This window comes from Phodopus roborovskii, unplaced genomic scaffold, assembly GCF_943737965.1.
Source record: "Phodopus roborovskii unplaced genomic scaffold, PHOROB, whole genome shotgun sequence".
Lineage (NCBI taxonomy): Eukaryota > Metazoa > Chordata > Mammalia > Rodentia > Cricetidae > Phodopus > Phodopus roborovskii.
In genome coordinates this window covers 9,950,569-9,968,973 of record NW_026126434.1, presented here as the reverse complement: position 1 = coordinate 9,968,973, position 18,405 = coordinate 9,950,569, and the positions used below count along the sequence as shown (strand labels likewise).

The window sequence follows — 18,405 nt, the reverse complement described above, 5'->3', positions numbered from 1 at the left end:
CCATTTTTAGATTGCCTATGTTGCTACAAATTTGCCTTTTTCTATGAGGGTCACTAAAATCAAGATACTGTTGTTGGGTGTTTAAATAACCCTGGTGAGGTTTGGTTATTGTGACTAATAGTTCCTCTTGGGGCTACCCTTCTGATGCCAGCCCAGCTTGTGACTGAGAGTCTAGCTCTTCTTTGAGTCCTGCTATATATCTCAGGGAGCATTCATCGAAGCCCCTGAAATGCAGGATGGGGGCGGGTGGGGGGGGGGCGGGTACCAGCCAGCAAGATGCACTTAGCCATTTGTGGCTTCCTCTTTGTTTTCCCTTGTAACAGAGAATGGTGACTTCTTGGCCTTGGATCTTGGAGGAACCAATTTCCGAGTCCTACTGGTAAAGATCCGCAGTGGGAAGAAGAGAACAGTGGAAATGCATAATAAGATCTACTCCATCCCGGTGGAAATCATGCAGGGCACTGGGGAAGAGGTAAGACAGACCTGTGCACACACACCTGTCAAGGACACGTCACACACCTGGCCAATGACATTGGCGGTGGTCATGAGCTAACCATCTCTGCCATGTGACACTGTCGCTGTGTCCCTGGGGCCCTAAACCATCAGGTCTTTTGTGCCTTGCCCAAGATACTCCAATGGCTGAAGTTCCTAGAGAAAAGGGTTGTGTATGTGTCTGCATGCTGAAAGTGGGAAACCAAAGAGAGCCTGGGTAACTCATTTCTTATTTCTTAAAGCTGTTTGACCACATTGTCTCCTGCATCTCTGACTTCCTGGACTACATGGGGATCAAAGGCCCAAGGATGCCTCTGGGTTTCACCTTCTCATTTCCCTGCAACCAGACCAGCCTGGATTGCGTGAGTCTCCTTGCTGTGGACAGCAGACTTCTGACAATGCTAACTTCATGTGGCTTGGGTTTTCTCAGACCTCAGTGCTATCCTTAGATGTCTGGGACAGTCTTATATGTCTCGTGGGTCACCCCTAGAACACCCTAAGACTCTTATTCTCTTGTCATTGTTGAAAGGAGCCATTTTGCCAGGAGGCACATAAGGAGGCAGAGGCAGGTGGAGCTCTGTGAGTTTGAAGCCAGCATGGTCTACAGAGCTAGTTCCAGGACAGCCAAAACTGTTACACAGAGAAACTCTGCCTTGAAAAGCAAAAATACAACAAACAAACAAAAAAACAAACAAACAAAAAGGAACCATCTCCTCTGAGAAACTTTGAGCCCTTTTGTTTTCCTGTGCCTTTGGCTGTCACCTTCATTATAGAACTTCGCACACTTAAGTAGGTCACTAGCTCCTTCCTTCTTGCCTCCCTCCCCAACCCCTCTTCTTTTTATTCCCTACTTCTTTATCCCAGGCTGGCTTCCAACTTGGCTGTGTAGCCACACAGGCGCTCCTAGGTGCTGTCGTCTCAGGCATGGACTACCACCCCCGACGTGTGTGGTAGTGCTGCGATGGAACCCAGAGCTTTGCACGTGCTAGGCAAGCGCTCTGCCAGCCAGCTCATCCTCAGCCCTTAGTGCCTTTCTTTTTGGCTGGTTGTATGGCCTAGAACTGGATGCCCATAGGCCCTGTGCTAGAACAGACCTTCATATAAATGCTTGCTCAAGCCATGGGGTGAAAGGGATCCCATATGGGGCTTGGGTACTCACTGGGAACTAAGGCTTGGATATGGGTGAAGGTTACTTTTAGGTCTCAAAACCCAAGACAAGTCTCATCCAGTACCTATGGCTCCTTCCAGCACTTCTCACCCCACCCCCACCCTAAACTTACCTCCTCAGCCTGATCCCTTATAACCCAGCCATTTTGGCTACACTAGACTCCTCTTTGGTTGGTGACTACTCCCCTGCTCTCCCTCCCTCCATCTCTTCTCATGGTCCTGTCCAGTCTGCCGGCCACATTCAGCCTGGACTTGTGCCTCTGCCTGCTTTCTCCCTTATATCTATGTTAAAAATCATCTCCATACCTTAGGAGTAGTCATGTCCTCCTCCTTTTATTTCATTTTCCCCCCATTCAGCTACAGTTTCTGCCCTTAGGGATCTCCTGTGCCTATGCCAGCACTCAACCACTGTGCGGGAGGGGTCAGGGGTGGGTGGACATGTTGGGGACAGATGGAGAAGGTTATGCAGAACCCCCAAGGGAGGAACCAGCCTGTCTGAAAGATGTATAGGCAGCCCTGCTTGGCACACGTGGAGACATGGCCAGGGAGGAGGCTGAGGTGACAGTTTAAGGCCTGTTGGCAGTGCCGGGAGAGCTAAGTAAGATGATGTCATCAGGTCCTGGTGTTGACCTTTAAGCCTTTTTGGACATCAGCTGTTGATTCCTTTTTTTAGGCAGGGTCTTATGTTGCCTCACATTCCTTGTATAGCCCAGAATGGCCTAGAATTTCTATTCCTCTTGCCTCTACCTCCCATGTGCTGGGATTGTGAGTGTGCACCATCACACCTGGTTTGTGTGGTGAGTAGATCAAAGCCAGAGCTTAAAACAAGGTCTCATTGTGTAGTTCAGGCTAGCCTAGAACTTATGTACCCTAGATTGCTCTTGAACCAAAGGATGACTTGCTTCAGCCACTCAAGTGCTGAGATTCTAGGTGCGGGCTAGTGTCATCTCCCAGTGCGCCCGCATGCACGCACACACAGCGCTTTTTTCCTAGCAGCGCATAACTTCAGTCCTATAAAGCCTAGAGTCTGCCTAAATAATGATAATGTTACTACAGTTTCACATTCCTTCCCTTACACGGTCAACAACCTACCTTAGGTGCCTCTGTTTCTCCATCTGTGAAGTGGGATTGGGGAAGATGGTGAGAGGGGCCCAGCTCATACTTTATGTTGAGAGTTACGTCACGACATCTAGATGCACACTTGGCCTCCATGGTGAGGGAGTGTATCAGGTGCTCCTGACTGTAGAAGGGTTACTCACCCAAGCTTCTGGTGCTTTTCTTATTGTAGGGAATCTTGATCACCTGGACAAAGGGTTTCAAGGCCACTGACTGTGTGGGTCATGATGTAGTCACTTTACTGAAGGATGCGGTAAAAAGGAGAGAGGTAATATTTTTAAAATAACTTTTTGCCTTTGGGGAAGGTTTACAAAAATTAAGCTTGCTTTTTCTGTGAAGAATTGGAACACCACAAAAGCATGCAATTTGGGGGGTGGTAGAAGTGTCCACTTGCCCCCCCCCAGTCACTGCCAGCATTAAAGTGATACTTTAATGAGTTTTGTTAAGGGATAATATGGGAGCTGGTAGGTGGCTCCACAGCCTGCCACCAAGCCTGATGACCTGAGTTTGGTTCCCAGAATCCACCTGATGGAGGGAGAGAATTAACTCCTGTGATTTATCTTTTGATCTACACACGTGTGCTGGGGTGTGTGTGTGCAAGCACACACACAACAAAGAAATGTGGGGCTGGAGAGATGGCTCAGGGGTTAAGAGCACTGCTTGTACTTCCAGAGATCCTGAGTTCAATTCCCAGCTACCACATGGTGACTCTAATCATCTATGATGGGGTCTGCGGCCCTCTTCCAGTGTGCAGGCATACATGCAGACAGAAAACTATATGTATACATAATAAAGAAAGGAAGGAAGAAAGGAAGGAAGGAGGAAAGGGGTCAAATAGTCAGAGGGGTCAAATCATGTTCCTAAGAGGTGCTGCTGAGGTCCCAAGCGTCACATGTGGACATCTGTTGGCTGCAATAGATTTAGATAGTATTGCTACTATGTGTCAAAGGACAGAACACAGTCAAGGAGTCAACCCTGGTTCCCAGCAGTATCCAGTCCACAGCATGAACTAGCAGGATTCAAGGCTGGCCCTATCCTTGATTCATGTCCCTTTCTCTTCAAAGGAATTTGACCTGGATGTGGTGGCTGTGGTCAATGACACTGTAGGCACTATGATGACCTGTGCGTATGAGGAGCCCACCTGTGAAATTGGGCTCATCGTAGGTAAGTGTCCTGAAGGTGTCTCTTCTCCACAAAGGGGACAGTGGCTTTTCCTGGTTTGCAGAGATCTAGTAACTCAGTTCTTAATGGGATCTGTTGGTCCCATTTATTTATCACCTCTAAAATTCTATGTTGGAGGAAGGCTGCAGAGTTCCCTTCCCAACATCCCATAATGCTGCTGCACATCAGTTATGATTGGACTGTCGGTCATGTGTCCTGGGTAGATGGAGTGGGGTGTCCAGAACCAGCCTGTGTGTGGGAGCCCCAATGCTGCAGGTTCACAGACTGAAAAGGGAGCAGAGACCATCTCCTCTCCCTACTGTGGTCTAGCTGGGAAGGGCCAGTGTGCTCTGGGGTATCATTCTCCATCAAGAGCCACTGTCTAAATGGCCCCAACCCTGTAGGTTGTTTCCTTGTGTTCCAAACATAGCAGAGGCCCAGGCCTCAAGAGCATAAACTGTACATGTGTCCATGTGATGTATGGCCAGTGTGTGTGTGCAGGATTGCATGTACCACACAGTGTGAATGGAGGTTCAAGGACAACCTGGGATGTTGGTCCTCACCTCCTCCTTTTTTGAGATGGGGTCTCTTGCTTGCCTTCCGTCTTGCTTTACGGATGATAGGATTATAGGCACACACTGTCATGCTGGGTGATTACATTGAACTCAGTTCCTCATTCGTGCATGGCAAATGCTGTACCCACTGAGACTTTAAATTCTTGAAGCACTTTGACTAGGATGAGAAAATCCTTTGACCTAGCATCCGGGAAATGCTAGAAAAATGAAGCATCCTATGTTCATTTCTGCTGGTATAATAAAACTGTCTAACACAAGCAACCTAGGGGAGAAAAGGTTCATTCAGTTAACTCCCAATTCCAGGTTAGAAATAGACAAGAACTTGAAACAACAACTCATCACATCATATCCATACAATAGAGGGAAATGAATGCATAGGCTGGCTGGCTTGCTTGCACTCAACTTGCTTTTTCCCCTTACCCAGTTCAGGACCGATGCCTAGGGGATGGTGCTACCTACAATGGGCAATCCCTCATTAAAACTGTCTTTCTGGCTGATTTTAGGTTGTGTCAAGTTGGCAATTAAAGTTAACCATTGTCCCCTCCCCCCACAGCACTTCCTTAGTCACCAACATCTGTGAACCCTACTTGGACTGTATGAAATGTCACCCTGGTCTCAGGATCATTTCCAGTGTCCGGAGGTTGGGATAGGGCTCGCAGGCAGTGGGGGGGGGGGGTTGTATGGGTTATTAAGTAGCTTCTGTTAAAACAGAAAATCAGGAAGCACGTTCAGAAGGTGTTTGGCCCTTGAGACTATTCCTTTTGGAAAAGCTTTCTCCACCCAGCCTTGTGCAGCCTTTTGCTGGTGAATAGGCTTAAGTGGGACCTACAAAGCCAGAGTGACTCTGCATATTTTCTCCTGGGCCAGGCCTAGCCTTCCTGCCCTGGAGCTCGAGCTGTCCGGGTCAGCACAGCCCTATGAGCGGTTCTGGTGTATGACCCAGCCAGTTCTTTCTTGCCCCAATCAATGGATCTCTTTGCTCAGAATTCTCATGGCCAAGAAATGCAGTTTACATATTTTAGCTTTCTTTGTATCTTTCTGGGCTCCTTTTTTTCTCCTTTTTTTATACTTTGGGTAGAAATGAACTGAGAAAACAGTAACAGTTCAGTTACGGCATGGAGCAGCTTGGGAATTCTGCTTAAGTATTTGGTCTGTGAGGGGGCGTACCTTTGAATTGGGTGACAGCTGCCCATTCTCTGAGGGATTTGCTACAATGTATGCAGTTTATAGATAGCAGCATCTCCAAGAACCTCACTCCAGACCCCTTGAGTCAAGACTGAATGGAATGAGGACATGACCACTCCCGGGTATGGTTGAGGAGAAGGTTTTTGTTGTAGTTATGAGGGAGAGTCCAGCCAGAGGCATCTGAAAGAGTCCAGACTGAACATGGCCAGCAGGACAGACGGGGCCATGGAAGAAAGAGAGAAAGGAGGCCAAGCGAGTCAAAACAGTGCCTGGGAACCAAGAAGCTAAGAGAGGAACCAGGAGCCAAGAACGCATGGGCGGGGGCAGAGCGAGTGGGGGCAAAATGACTAAGTTACAAAGGAAAGTGAAGCTGGGGAAGGGTAGGGGGAGGGTGGGAAGTGCAGGAGGAACCACCCGTACTGGGTGAGACTCATCTCAGGTTTCTTTGGAACCTAACAAAGATCTTCACGAACATCTATAGGAAGGTCTCCTTGTGCAGTAAGTTTGCAGTAAGACAAGTCCAGGGACTTGAGCCTGAGGCGCTAGCAGCAGACCTCAGTGGGTAAAGGCACCTGTTGCCAAGCCTGCTGGCCTGAGTCTGATCCCCAGGTTCACTCCACAGTAGAACAAAGGACTGACTCCACCCACGCGCAGGCCCAGACATGTGTTACACAGACAGTTTAAAATTACAAGCTTCTGTGAAAATGTGCCTCCCAGTTTGTTTACATAGTCCCTTGTGGGCTAAAAACTGCAACTATGGTCCTTCCCCTGGGGCAGGGTTACCAAGTAAGACATGCTCTAAGGAGTTGAAGAATGGAAGGCCTGAGAACCATACCACCCAGAGGAATGCTTCTTGTCTCAGCAGCAGGCCCATGTCCCAGCTGCCTTTATGCCAACTTGACACAAGCTAGAGTCATCAGAGAGGAGGGAGCCTCATGGAGAAAACTCCCCATAAGATCATAAGGCATTTCCTTATTAGTGATTGATGGAGGAGGGCCTCGTGTATGTATATGCACTGAAGCCTGGGGATACAGCTCAGTTGGCAGAGTGCCACTGAGTGTACCCGGCCCCCTTCCGCCAAGGCTCAGGGATCATTATGGAAGAGGTGGCTGGCTGCTGTACACACAAACTCTGAGATTCTGACTGTATGCATAAGACCTGTGTGAGAGGCAGGATTGGGGCAGACAAAAATCCCAGCGTGGATGGGGTGGGTGCCACGAATTCCACCCTAGTTGAGGAGCCATTAGCAATCAATGGCTGCTTGGGAAGGAGAGTCACTTTACCTCTATTGTCCCTGAGAGGTTCCTAATGCTCCGGAGATGGTCCTGCCCTAAGGCCCATGAAGGAAGCACTAACTATGTTCAGTGGATATGGGAAGGGGGGGGATATGGCTTATTTAACCTAAATATATGCATATATGAATATTAACTTAACCTTACCTTACATCCAGGTGTGATGACCCCCATGGTGTGGGCCCCATCATTAACCTCTGTCCTTGTATTTTAGGGACTGGCAGCAATGCCTGCTACATGGAGGAGATGAGGAATGTAGAGATGGTGGAGGGGAACCAGGGGCAGATGTGCATCAACATGGAATGGGGGGCCTTTGGCGACAACGGATGTCTGGATGACATCAGAACAGACTTTGACAGAGTGGTGGATGAGTATTCACTAAACGCTGGGAAACAAAGGTAACCAGCCCACAGGGCACGTTTGGGGTGAGGAGGTTGGCTGAGCTCTACTGCTGTCATGTTTCTAGTTGGAGGGAGTCTGCAGGGGCTTGCAAAGCCATCCCTCTGGTGTTATACTAACCTTGGATTTTTCCCAAAAGTGATGGTAGCAGTGGACACACTGCCTCATTGCTCAGGGGATATGGGGGGGGGGGGTGTCTCAATGAGTTAAATCAAGCCCTGCTTGTTTCTTCCCTGGGCTTGGATAAGGTAGATGCCCTTCCCACTGCAAGCTCCTATGACCCCTAGTGGCTACTTGAGGTTTTGCAGCTTAAGTCACAGATTGATTCTGAAAAGGTAGAGTCCACCCAGAAATGAGGTGAGGATCCCAGTTTCCCAAGAATCAGGATAGTCAATGGCCAGGACAAACTGGTCCATGTCATGTCCTTTGGAAAACAAATTAGCTCCAGTTTAACCTTGAAAGTGTTGTGGTCCACCCGACTTTCTTCCACTCTGTGCGTGATCAGTATTTTGGTTGATGGCAAAAACCATTCAAAAAACAATATCAAAGAACTCTCTTTTACCCGTTTAAGCCTCAGTTATGTGCTTAGTCTGAAACTGTTCCGAACACGTTCTTTGAGGGCCTTGTGCTGTGTTGGGCTGTGACCTGTCTTCTCAGGGCCACCAGTTATAGTGGTGATGATGAAGGGGAGGGAGCCTGTGTGTGCTATAAAAGGGTGGGTGTGAAGGAGCTTGGAACAGGCCTCTCCGGGGTATGGCTTAAGGCTCAGGGCAGAGCAGGCAGAGAGGCAAAGACAAAGTTGTCACTGGGAAGGAGGTCACCTAGCACAGTTTCCTGTGACAGCTGAAGGCATCCCTGTGGGGGAGGGGGAGGGCTTTCTCAGTCCCTTCTGCCTGTGTGGGGACACACAGGGCAGGCATGTGACTGTGGGCAGTCATAGATCAGCAGCCTTCCTTCTTGATTCAGGTTTGAAAAGATGATCAGCGGAATGTACCTGGGTGAGATCGTCCGGAACATCCTGATCGACTTCACCAAGAAAGGGTTCCTCTTCCGGGGGCAGATCTCTGAGCCACTCAAGACCCGAGGCATCTTTGAGACCAAGTTTCTCTCTCAGATTGAGAGGTGAGTGGGGAAGGGTTTTGACCACCGTTTTCCTTTCAGCTTCTATGAATCTATTCTGGGTGCCTCATGCAAGCAGAATTCATGGCAGGAATGCATTTATGTCTAGAGTAGTTAGCATAGTGTTTTTAAGGTTCATCCTTGTTATATCCTCCCTTTTTATGCCATTGGATGCACCCATCACATTTTGTTTTCCTACATCTATGTGGTAACTTGGGATGTTTCCACCTTTTTGTCCTTCTGAATGAGGCTTTGAACATGGGGCAGTAAATATTTGGTCCTGGCTTTTATGTTTCTCATGAATACACTCGCAAGTGGGCTTGCTAGACCGCTGTGGTAATTCTATTTTAAATTTCCTGAGGAACCACCATATTGATTTCCAAAATGGCCATTCTATTTAACGTTACTAGCCCCCTCACCCAAAGTGGCCAGTTTCCGACAGCCTAATAGCATTGGGGAAAACATTTATTTTGTATGTGACAAGAGGCTGAAGCATGGCACAGGGTGGGGATGGGGCTGAGGTCATATCTGACCCTGAGACCTGCCCTTGACTTGTATGCCTCAGTCTCTCTGGGCCTCATTCCCTCCTCTTTAAAATGGGAATGATGAGAGCCAGGCGATGGTGGCGCATGCCTTTAGTCCCAGCACTCGGGAGGTGGAGGCAGAGGCAGGTGGATCTCTGTGAGTTCAAGGCCAGCCTGGTCTACAAGAGCTAGTTCCAGGACAGCTTCCAAAGTTCCAAAGAAAAAAAGGGAATGATGAAAGCTGGGTGTAGTGCAAGAGGGCCAGCCTGGGATATTTGATTTGAGATGTTGTCTCAAATGCAGACACGCAGTGCATATAAAATACATATCCTGTAAGTGCTTGGGAAAGGCTGGCCATTCTTAGCTCTTAATTTGCTGGGAGAAAGAAAGCCACACTAGATAGTTAACATGACCATTTATCTAGGGAACAAAGGCCATCCTTGCTAGTAGAAGAATGCATATTAAACCACAGGGTGGTAAGAAATGGCATTTTTAAAAAATGTGGGAGTGGTGTGTCATAGGGTGTACACGGCAGTCAGGTCTTAGGCGTCTTCTCTCGTGTTTTAGGCTGGTCTCCCAGCATGCTGGGAGTCACATGGTCTCTGGAGTCGGTTTTAGTTCTTTAGGCTCTCAGAACCAGTGCTTTACTACTCATCGGGCCACCTCACACCCTGATACTATTCTTAGAAAATTGCTGTTTTCAAATCTCTCTGAGTTCAAGGCCAGCCTGATTTACAAAGCTACAGAGAAACTCTGTCTCAAAAAGAGAGAGCATTTTCTCTAAGGTACTGGGACTGTGGTTGTTTTTCAGTTTTCTAGGGTTTCCATATTCTGAAGGGTTTCTATATTCCATGTTATAATGGACTTATTAAAACCATTTAAAGCAGTGGTTCTCAACCTTCCTAATGCTGAGACCCTCTAATACAGTTCTTTACATTGTGCTGATCCCCAACCATAAAACTATTTTGTTGCTACTTTGTAACTATAATTTTGTTACTGTCATAAATGGTAATGTAAATATCTGTATTTTCCAATTGTCTCGGGTGACCGCCAGTGAAAGGGTCATTCAACTACCAAGGGATCTCAGTTCACAGGTTAAGAATCACTGATTTAAAGAGATGAGCTAGAGATGGCTCATTGGTTAAGAGCATGCTCGGCTTTTGCAGAGGACACAGAATACAAGTCAGGCTGTCTACAGCCACCTGCCACTCCAGTTCCAGGGAACCTGATACCTGTAGCCACCACAGGCACCTGTCACTCATGTACACACCTACACACACAATTCTAACCCAAGGGCAGGACAGACTTAAGAGAGCTTGTGGCTCTTCCAGAGGTCCAGGGTGTGATTATCAGCGTGCAAAATTGGGCAGGTCACAACATCCTGTAGCTCCAGATCCAAGGGATCTGACACCCTCTTCTGGCTTCTCTGGGCAGTAGCATACCATGGCATATACATAGACACCCACCTTTTAATTTTAAAAGCTAACTAGAAGGGGAGTAAACCCCCATGATGTCATTGACAGACTAGCAGAACAGAAGGACTAGCAGTCCTTTGCTCCAAGGGTCCCATGGGCATGCTCCGTCCAACTCACTGGCTTTTGTCCTCCACAGTGACCGATTAGCTCTGCTCCAGGTACGGGCCATCCTTCAGCAGTTGGGTCTGAACAGCACGTGTGATGACAGTATCCTGGTCAAGACTGTGTGTGGGGTGGTGTCCAAGAGGGCCGCTCAGCTGTGTGGTGCTGGCATGGCTGCCGTGGTGGAAAAGATTAGAGAGAACAGAGGACTGGATCATCTGAATGTGACCGTGGGAGTGGATGGGACGCTCTACAAACTTCATCCACAGTGAGTATGGCTTCCTCCTGGGATGGATGGCAAGGGCCTCCTGGCTGGCGAGTTGAGGTTGACAGTGTGTCAACATAATTCTTCATGGGGATATTAGAGCCTGAGACAAAGAGCAGCCCCAGGGTTTGAAGGGTTTACAGAGCCAGGGACAGGCTTTACTGGCATGGTGTCGCATTCTCCCTGCCTCTCTCTTGGGCCCTCTGAGGTGTGTGTGTGTCATGGACATATACATTGGCCTGCTGTGTTTGGTAGGAGGACATTCAGAGCCAGGGAGGTGAACTGTTACCTAGTTTACCTGTAGAACAGGAGAAGTCAGTGTAGACCAGGCCTCTGTGGTGGGGAGGAGCTGGGGTCTCAGGAATAGTGACCATGTCTGCTGTGTTAGTCAAAGGTTCTATAGAGGACAGAACTGATAGAATCTATATTAAAAATAGATTTATCAGAGTGGCTTACAGGCTGTGATATACTAGTCCAAAATGGCCACCTCCCAACTGAATCCAATAGGAAGCTGGACATCTTAGTTGGTCTAAATTTCACATCAGAATCCAGTGAAGGAATGCCTCAGTAACTGGATAGATGAACTTGCCAGTGAGAGTGAGGACAAACAGGTACAAAGCAGAAGCTTCCTTCTTCCATATCCTTTTGGGCTGTCACATCTTGATTGGATCATCACCCCTCAGATAATCCAGTCAAGAAAAACCTCACAGATGTTCCAAAACACTTGGGTTTTAGTTAATTCTAGATGTAGTCAGGTTGACAACCAAGATTAGCAATCACCTGAGACCATCCTAGCTAAAGCAAGCTACAGGCTAACCCAATGCCCTCAGGACGTTACCTACTTACCTTGAGCTAGTAGCCTGGAGCCATCATTTAGAAGTTGTGTCCAGTGGGGACATGGCTCAGTAGGTAGAGTGCTTGCCTAGCATTCGAGCAGCTCTGGATTCTATCCCTAGTACAGCATAAGCCCCTACAGTCACCTCTCTTTATGGGGGCTGCTCTCCTGCTATTTGGAGATGAGCTGAGTCTTGGGCTGTATGTTTCTAAGCTTCAGAAACCCTGTTTCTTGTTTTGTTTTGTTTTTTTCAGGTCCCCTAGGGTCACCAAGATCAGGGGGTGGGGCTGGGCTACAAGTTGCTGAGTCTGAGGTCTGGGGGGGGGGTCCCTGATAACACCCCTGAGAGTGAGCCTTCATCTCTCCAGCCCTTCTCAACCATGCCTGTGTTTTGTATATTTTTGAGACAGTCTCCTATAGCTCAGGCTGGCCTAACCCTTAATAGATAGCCAAGGGTGACCTGGAAGTTGTGATCTTCCTTCCCACTGGCCTCCACCTCCCCAGTTCTTCAGGGCCTGGTCTCCCGAATGCTTGGTAGGCAGGCGCTCCACCAACTAACTGAGCACCTGGGTTTGCAGCCCACCCACAGCTGACCTCCTCCATCTCTCGTCTTTTCAGCTTCTCTAGAATCATGCACCAAACTGTGAAGGAACTGTCACCAAAGTGCACTGTGTCCTTCCTCCTGTCTGAAGATGGCAGTGGCAAGGGGGCTGCCCTCATCACAGCTGTGGGCGTGCGGCTCAGAGGAGATGTCATGACCGCCTAAGAGCCAGGGTCCTCCCAGTCCCCAGCCCGCCACCCTTCCAGCACCGATGACCCCCATTCTACCCAGCAAGCCCTGCTGGGAGACCCAGCGCCGGAGCCCACAATGCCGCAGGGGGAGGAAGGGGACCGCAGTAACAGAATATAATATAGAATACCACACAGAGTGCGTGCTGTTGATGACCTCTCGCCTGGACCCCTCAACCCCCACCCTGCCACTCTGCATGATTCAAGTTCGACCTGGCCATGCTTTGCCCATGTGTGAATGTAGTGGCACCAAGTCTATGGCAGATGTCTAGCCAGGAAAGAGTCCCCCTCTTGGACCCACCTTCTGGGCCTTCCAAGCCTGTCCTTGGAGTCACCTCCCCTCCGAGTGTGAAGTGTGTTATCACCAGCAGACACTGCCGGACTCCTGCCCGCAGGGGCATGGCCTGAAGGGCGAGTGTGGACACTGTCTCCTTCCCCTCCCAGCACCCACTGCAGCCTGCCATCCCGTCTGGATGTATCGATGCCATTGAATTGTGTGTCCGTGGAACCAGTCCTAGCCCCATTATGACAGTCTTGCATTTTGTTTGTCTTGTGGTGGTGGTGGTGATGATGTTTGGTGGTGGTGAGGTAGGTGGGCAGAGTCCTGTGGGAAAACATCTTGTCTCCATCTTGATAGAAGGAACCAACCCACAAAACAACGCCATCACTGGAATCTCCCATCGCTTTAGTGAGCCTCGTTGTATGACTAGTAAACTTTGTACTGATTCAAAAGCCCAGAGTGATGTTTCCTGGAGGGGAGGGAGGACTCTTAGGATGTGTTGGCAGCCAGGCTGGCGTTTTTATTGACTCCTAGGTTGGGAAGAAAGTTCAGAAGTGGCACAGTTACCTATAATCCCAGCATTTTTGGAGGCAGGAGTTCAAAGCCCTTCTTAGCTACATAGTTTCAGGCCAGCCTATTCTACATGACATCCCATCTCAAATGAATCAGTAAAAAAAAAAAAAGTCTCCAGTCCTGAGAGTTCTCTACTTCAAAAATGTCACAAAAGTAGCCTCTGGCCTGATCTCCCAGTACCTGCCCTGGTCCCCCACCCCTAATTCCCCAACCTCAAGGCCTGGAAGAAAAAGAAGAAAGTGTCTGTTCTCTTGTTAGGGGACAGTGAACTTGACCTTCTGGGGCTGGCTGGATCAAGTAAGAAGGCAATGTGGTCTTCTGTAACAGGTGTGTTGGCTAGTTGTCCAAGGGCTTTAAAGGTCAATCTCTTAGACAAAGAATTAGATGTCCAGAAAGATAGAAGACCAGACAGTGGAGAATAAAAGCAATCCCTTTGGGAGAGGAGGGTCCATAAAACTAGGAGTCCACTCAACTGACTTTGGCTTGGGGGGTTTCACAGAGCTTCTGACCCTCCCTTCTCCTTGTCTGTTCTGTTTAGACACCCACCCCCATGGCTTCCCCTGGCAGCGTTTTCTGGGAGCCTGCCTTTGCTTTCCCTACCTGCCTTTGCTCCTCTAGGCCCTCGTCGGTCCCCCTTCAGAGATTGACAGATGCTGAAAGGGGGCAGAGTTTAGGGGGAATTGGTCTGTGAGAGAGGCGGGGAACACTTCCATGAGGCAGACTCCAGGGGCCAGTTCAGGGGTGCTGCAATAACATTCCAGCAAGCAACGCACCCACGTGCAAGACCACCTATAGGAGCCAAGGCGCTAAAGGAGCGAAGAGAACACCAGTGGCTGTTACAGTAAGGTGAATGAATATAGCCCAGCCTGGAGTGACCATTCCCACGTGATGATAGCCGACTGAACAAAATCCAGTTGGGGACAGTAAAGAGAGCAGATGGGTCTGACTCACTGATGCTGAGGATCTCCAGTGTCCCTCAGGGGTTGACTCTGCTTTTGGAGAGGTGCTTTCTCATAAGGTGGGAGCTGGTAAAATGCCATTTGTTGGCCCTGGTGTGATGGATCCAAAGTTCATGCCAGCCACCAGAGGGTGCTCCCAACTGTGATTTAGAGAGGGTTGTCTGATTGTCTTAACCAGAGAGCTAGGTCCCAGGGACACTGTGGCAAGGAGGTCCCGTGTCCATTCTAGGTCTCCTTGTTTCACAGCTCTGAACTTGGTGACATGGGTGGTCTGTGTCACCAGATGATTAATTTTAAGCTCATGTAGCAAATCCCTTGAAAAGAAAAGCATGTCATACAAGGCGTCCAATGGGACCAATCCCAGTCCTTAAGCCATCAGGGCTAACTAAGGGTAGCAATGTGGTTCAAGGAATTTTGAGTTTCTTGCTTTAGTAAGGTGCCTTTTTAGTAACACATTTGTTCTTTGTATCTTTCTAAAGGCTCGGGGTGCCAGGCGGAGAGGAGGATAAAAATATCCCCAAGGCTGGTCCATAGTCACTGTACATCCTTAGGTACCCCAAACCCAGGAATTATTTCATTTGGAACAGTTATTACTTCCTATGCCTTTTCCACTTTATAGGAAAGGCTTTGGCACAGCCAGTAAAAGTGCTCACCAGTACAAGGAAAAGATAGGACTTTGGTCTCCCCGCCAGTGAGTAAAATCTATCCATCAGTCCTCTACTGTGCACCAGTGGGGGACAGATCGGGTTGGTCTTTTGGCGTGTCTCATATCTCTGAACCATTAAATGATAACACCTGAAATACCTTCCCCATAAACATTTTCCTAGCTAGTTGGAGTTTTCCCACCCTATATTTTGAATTCAGAATTCAGGTTGTGCCTTTTCACCCTCAAGTACATGACTCAAGATTGGCACAGTTGGGGATTTTCTTGAGAGATCGTATTTCTCTGGCTTATGGCTAGAAAGGTGGGGAGACTGGAGGAGGAGGGGGAGTTGAGAAATTTGAGGAGACACTCAGTTCCCTGACAGGTGTATCTTTCGATGCTCTACAGAGTAACAGATCTACATATTGGTGAAAGTTACATGAGGTCCTGGGCCTAGGCCAATGCAAATAAACAGGGACTGTCTAAGCCTTTTAGGTAGGACAGTCCAACTAACTTGTTTGGCCTTAAAATTGTGGTCCCCCAAGGCAAATAAAGGCTGAGTATCCAGGTGCAGAGGGATATCAGAAAAAGGCATTCTTCAAATCCAGACAGCATAGTAAATTACTCAAGGCTGAGTCTGGGTTAGGAGGGCATGGGGATTGGGTAGCACGGGGTGAAAGGGGACCAAGCCTTGATTAGTCCGAAGTCTTGTACTAACTTCCATTTGTTAGGTCTTTTTTGAACTTCCAAAGTAGGTGGATTATAGGAACTGGAACGTACCTTTCCTCTGCAGTCCCTGTTCTTTAAAGGCCAAGATGACAGACTTGAATCTTTTCACTTCAGGCTTTAGTTGAGTACTATTTCTGGTGGGGAAAATGGGTGGGGCCCTTTAAATGTACTGGGACAGGTGAAGCACTATAGATGGTCCCATATAGCAGTGGTTCTCAACCTTCCTAATGCTGCAGCCCTTTAATACAGTTCCTGATGCTGTGCTGACCCCAACCATAAAAGTATTTTTGTTGCAACTTTATAACTGCAATTCTACTACTTTTATGAATCATAAGGTAAATTATCTGTTTTCTGATGATCTTAGGTGGCCCCAAAAGGATCACAACCCAGAGGTTGAGAACCCTTCCCTATAGTCTGCTCATCTGCCCATACTGAGAGATATATACTGACTTCTACCAGGTATAAGTATAGATTCCCTCCCAGAGGCAGGACAAATTCCACCTGATACTGGGAGAGGATGTCCCTGCCCAAAATGGGTTCAGGGGTCTCTAGAAAATGAGAAGAGAGTGTGGGAACAGAGATCTCCTCATTGGCAGGCAAGAGGCTGGGTAAAAAGATATCTTCATGGCTGGTCTGATATGTCCCAAAGGCAGCAGTTTGAGGAACTGGGGAACTGGAGAGAGGGCAACACTGTACATTGGGGATCCCATCTGTAAAGTTGGGGTTCCTCGAGTTGAACTGAGATTATGGAAGCCTGGAGAGGTAGCCCTGGGACCCATCAATTGAAGGTGGTGGTGTTGAGCCTTAGAAAGGGTCCAGGTGGGGGCTGAGACATATTTCTGGGTCACCCTTTCTTGGGATAGTCCTTCTAGAAGTTCCCTGGCTGTCCATGGAGAAAGCATGCCCTGAAGGAACCCTTCAGCATGGCCCCTCCTTAGGCAACTCTCATGAACAGCCAGTGGGTCCACATGACATTTGTTCTTTTCCCTTTCCTGGTCCAGGTCACGATACAATGAGGTATCAGTTTAGACCAGCAGTTCTCAACCTGGGGGTCGGATGACCCTTCCACAGGGGTCACCTAAGACTGACAGAAAACATAGATATTTACATTACAATTCTTAATAGTAGCAAGATTACAGTTATGAAGTAGCTACAAAAGTAATTTTATAAAAAAAAAAACAGAAAAAAAAAAGGTAATTTTATGGTTGGGGGTCACCACACATGAGGAACTGTATTAAAGGGTCACAGCATTAGGAAGGTTGATAACCACTGGGTTAAAAAAAAAAATTGGTCTAGGCTCTCATCTGGTTTAGCCATCAGCTTCTGGAAAAATACTTCTTAAAGACAGGGTCTCACTATATAGCCCTGGTTGCCCTACTCACCATGTAGACCAGGCTGGCCTCAAACTCAACAGAGATCTACCTACCTCTGTCCCCCACCCCTCCGTGCTGGGATTAAAGGTGTACCCTACCAGACTGGCTTCTGGTATTCTCTATGGCTGTCTGGGGCTGCCTGGGTCAGGAATTTTTCTTCTAGAGTCATCCTCCAAGGACTCAGTGTGTTTTCTGATAGCCTTATTTAGTTGCTGAGAACGGTAATGGGAGTTTCATTTTCTCCCTGGTAAATGGCCATCAGCTGAGAGTAAATAAGAATTTTGATCTTGGCTTTTCTGAAGCCCTCAGAAATAAAAGATAAAATGTTTTCTCTCCCAGTGACCTCTGGGGCCCCTGACGTGCCTGGATGGATCTGTCAAAGGGACAGCCTGGGCTCCTGTGAGAACTTGGGCCTGTGAGTCTCGGTCTGGGCCATTAGTCAGTACAGATGGCTATTCTCTTTTCCATTACCCTGTTTTTCCACTGAGGTCAAGGTCTGATCTAAGAAGAGAACACAATCCCTCAAGGCTGTCTAGTAAAGACTGTTTAGACATTGGCAGGCCGGTTCGTATTGGTCAGGATTTGCAGCAAAACTACCTTAAATCTTACTTTTTTTTTTTTTTTTGTTTTGTTTGAAATGGGTTTCACTGTGTAGCTCTGTCTGGCCTGAAACCCCCTATATAGACCAGGCTGGCCTTGAACTCACAGATATCCATCCAATGCTGCTGCCTCCCAACTGCTGGGATTAAAGACACCTGCCATCACCACCACCACCTGACTCTCCCTAATTCCTTTTAGCTCTGCTAATGAACAGGCTCTCTGAGCCTACCTGGGTCCCACTTTTCCACCATCTTCCATAAGGAAAACACCTCTTAGAGGCCCCGGAGGTGGTTGGAGAGCCTGAGGTGTTTAACTCTCCCAAGCCTACCAGCATATGGTGGGCAGGATTCTGGGGAAGCCAGGCAGTGCAATAGCAGGACCTAGCTAACAACTGTAAGCAATTCTGAGTGGTCGAAAGATATAAGAAGAGCTGAATGTAAGGGAACTTAGACCATTCTCCTACAGAACTGGTCTAGCTGAAAACAGTATTGTGAGCCAGACATAATGACTCACACCTTTAAGCCCAGCACCTGGGAGGCAGAGGCAGGTGGATCTCTGTGAGCTCAATGTCAGTCTGGTCTATAGAGTTAGTTCCAGGACAGTCACAGAGACATAGTGAGACCCTATGTCATGAGAGACAGAGACAGAGAGAGAGAAGGAAAGAAAGGGAGACACACAGAGTCCTCTGAGGTGGCCATCCCCTTTATCACCCAAGGGATAGTACTTCCTGCTAAAGAAAATCAGGGTTTGTT

The 18,405-nt window shown here is 48.2% G+C and overlaps 1 protein-coding gene across 3 annotated transcripts in view; it reads left to right on the top strand.

Annotated features, from left to right (window-relative positions):
- Hk1 (hexokinase 1) overlaps window positions 1-13,228 on the top strand; it is a 98,217-nt gene extending 84,989 nt beyond the window's left edge. For all 3 annotated transcript variants that reach the window (XM_051186744.1, XM_051186746.1, XM_051186745.1), the window contains 8 exons: window positions 324-472; window positions 735-854; window positions 2,948-3,043; window positions 3,840-3,939; window positions 7,203-7,386; window positions 8,354-8,509; window positions 10,642-10,875; window positions 12,326-13,228. In XM_051186744.1, coding sequence (XP_051042701.1) covers window positions 324-472; window positions 735-854; window positions 2,948-3,043; window positions 3,840-3,939; window positions 7,203-7,386; window positions 8,354-8,509; window positions 10,642-10,875; window positions 12,326-12,473 — 1,187 coding nt within the window. In that variant the 3' untranslated portion in view covers window positions 12,474-13,228. The remainder of the gene's footprint in view (window positions 1-323; window positions 473-734; window positions 855-2,947; window positions 3,044-3,839; window positions 3,940-7,202; window positions 7,387-8,353; window positions 8,510-10,641; window positions 10,876-12,325) is intronic.
- Window positions 13,229-18,405: the final 5,177 nt, after the last annotated feature.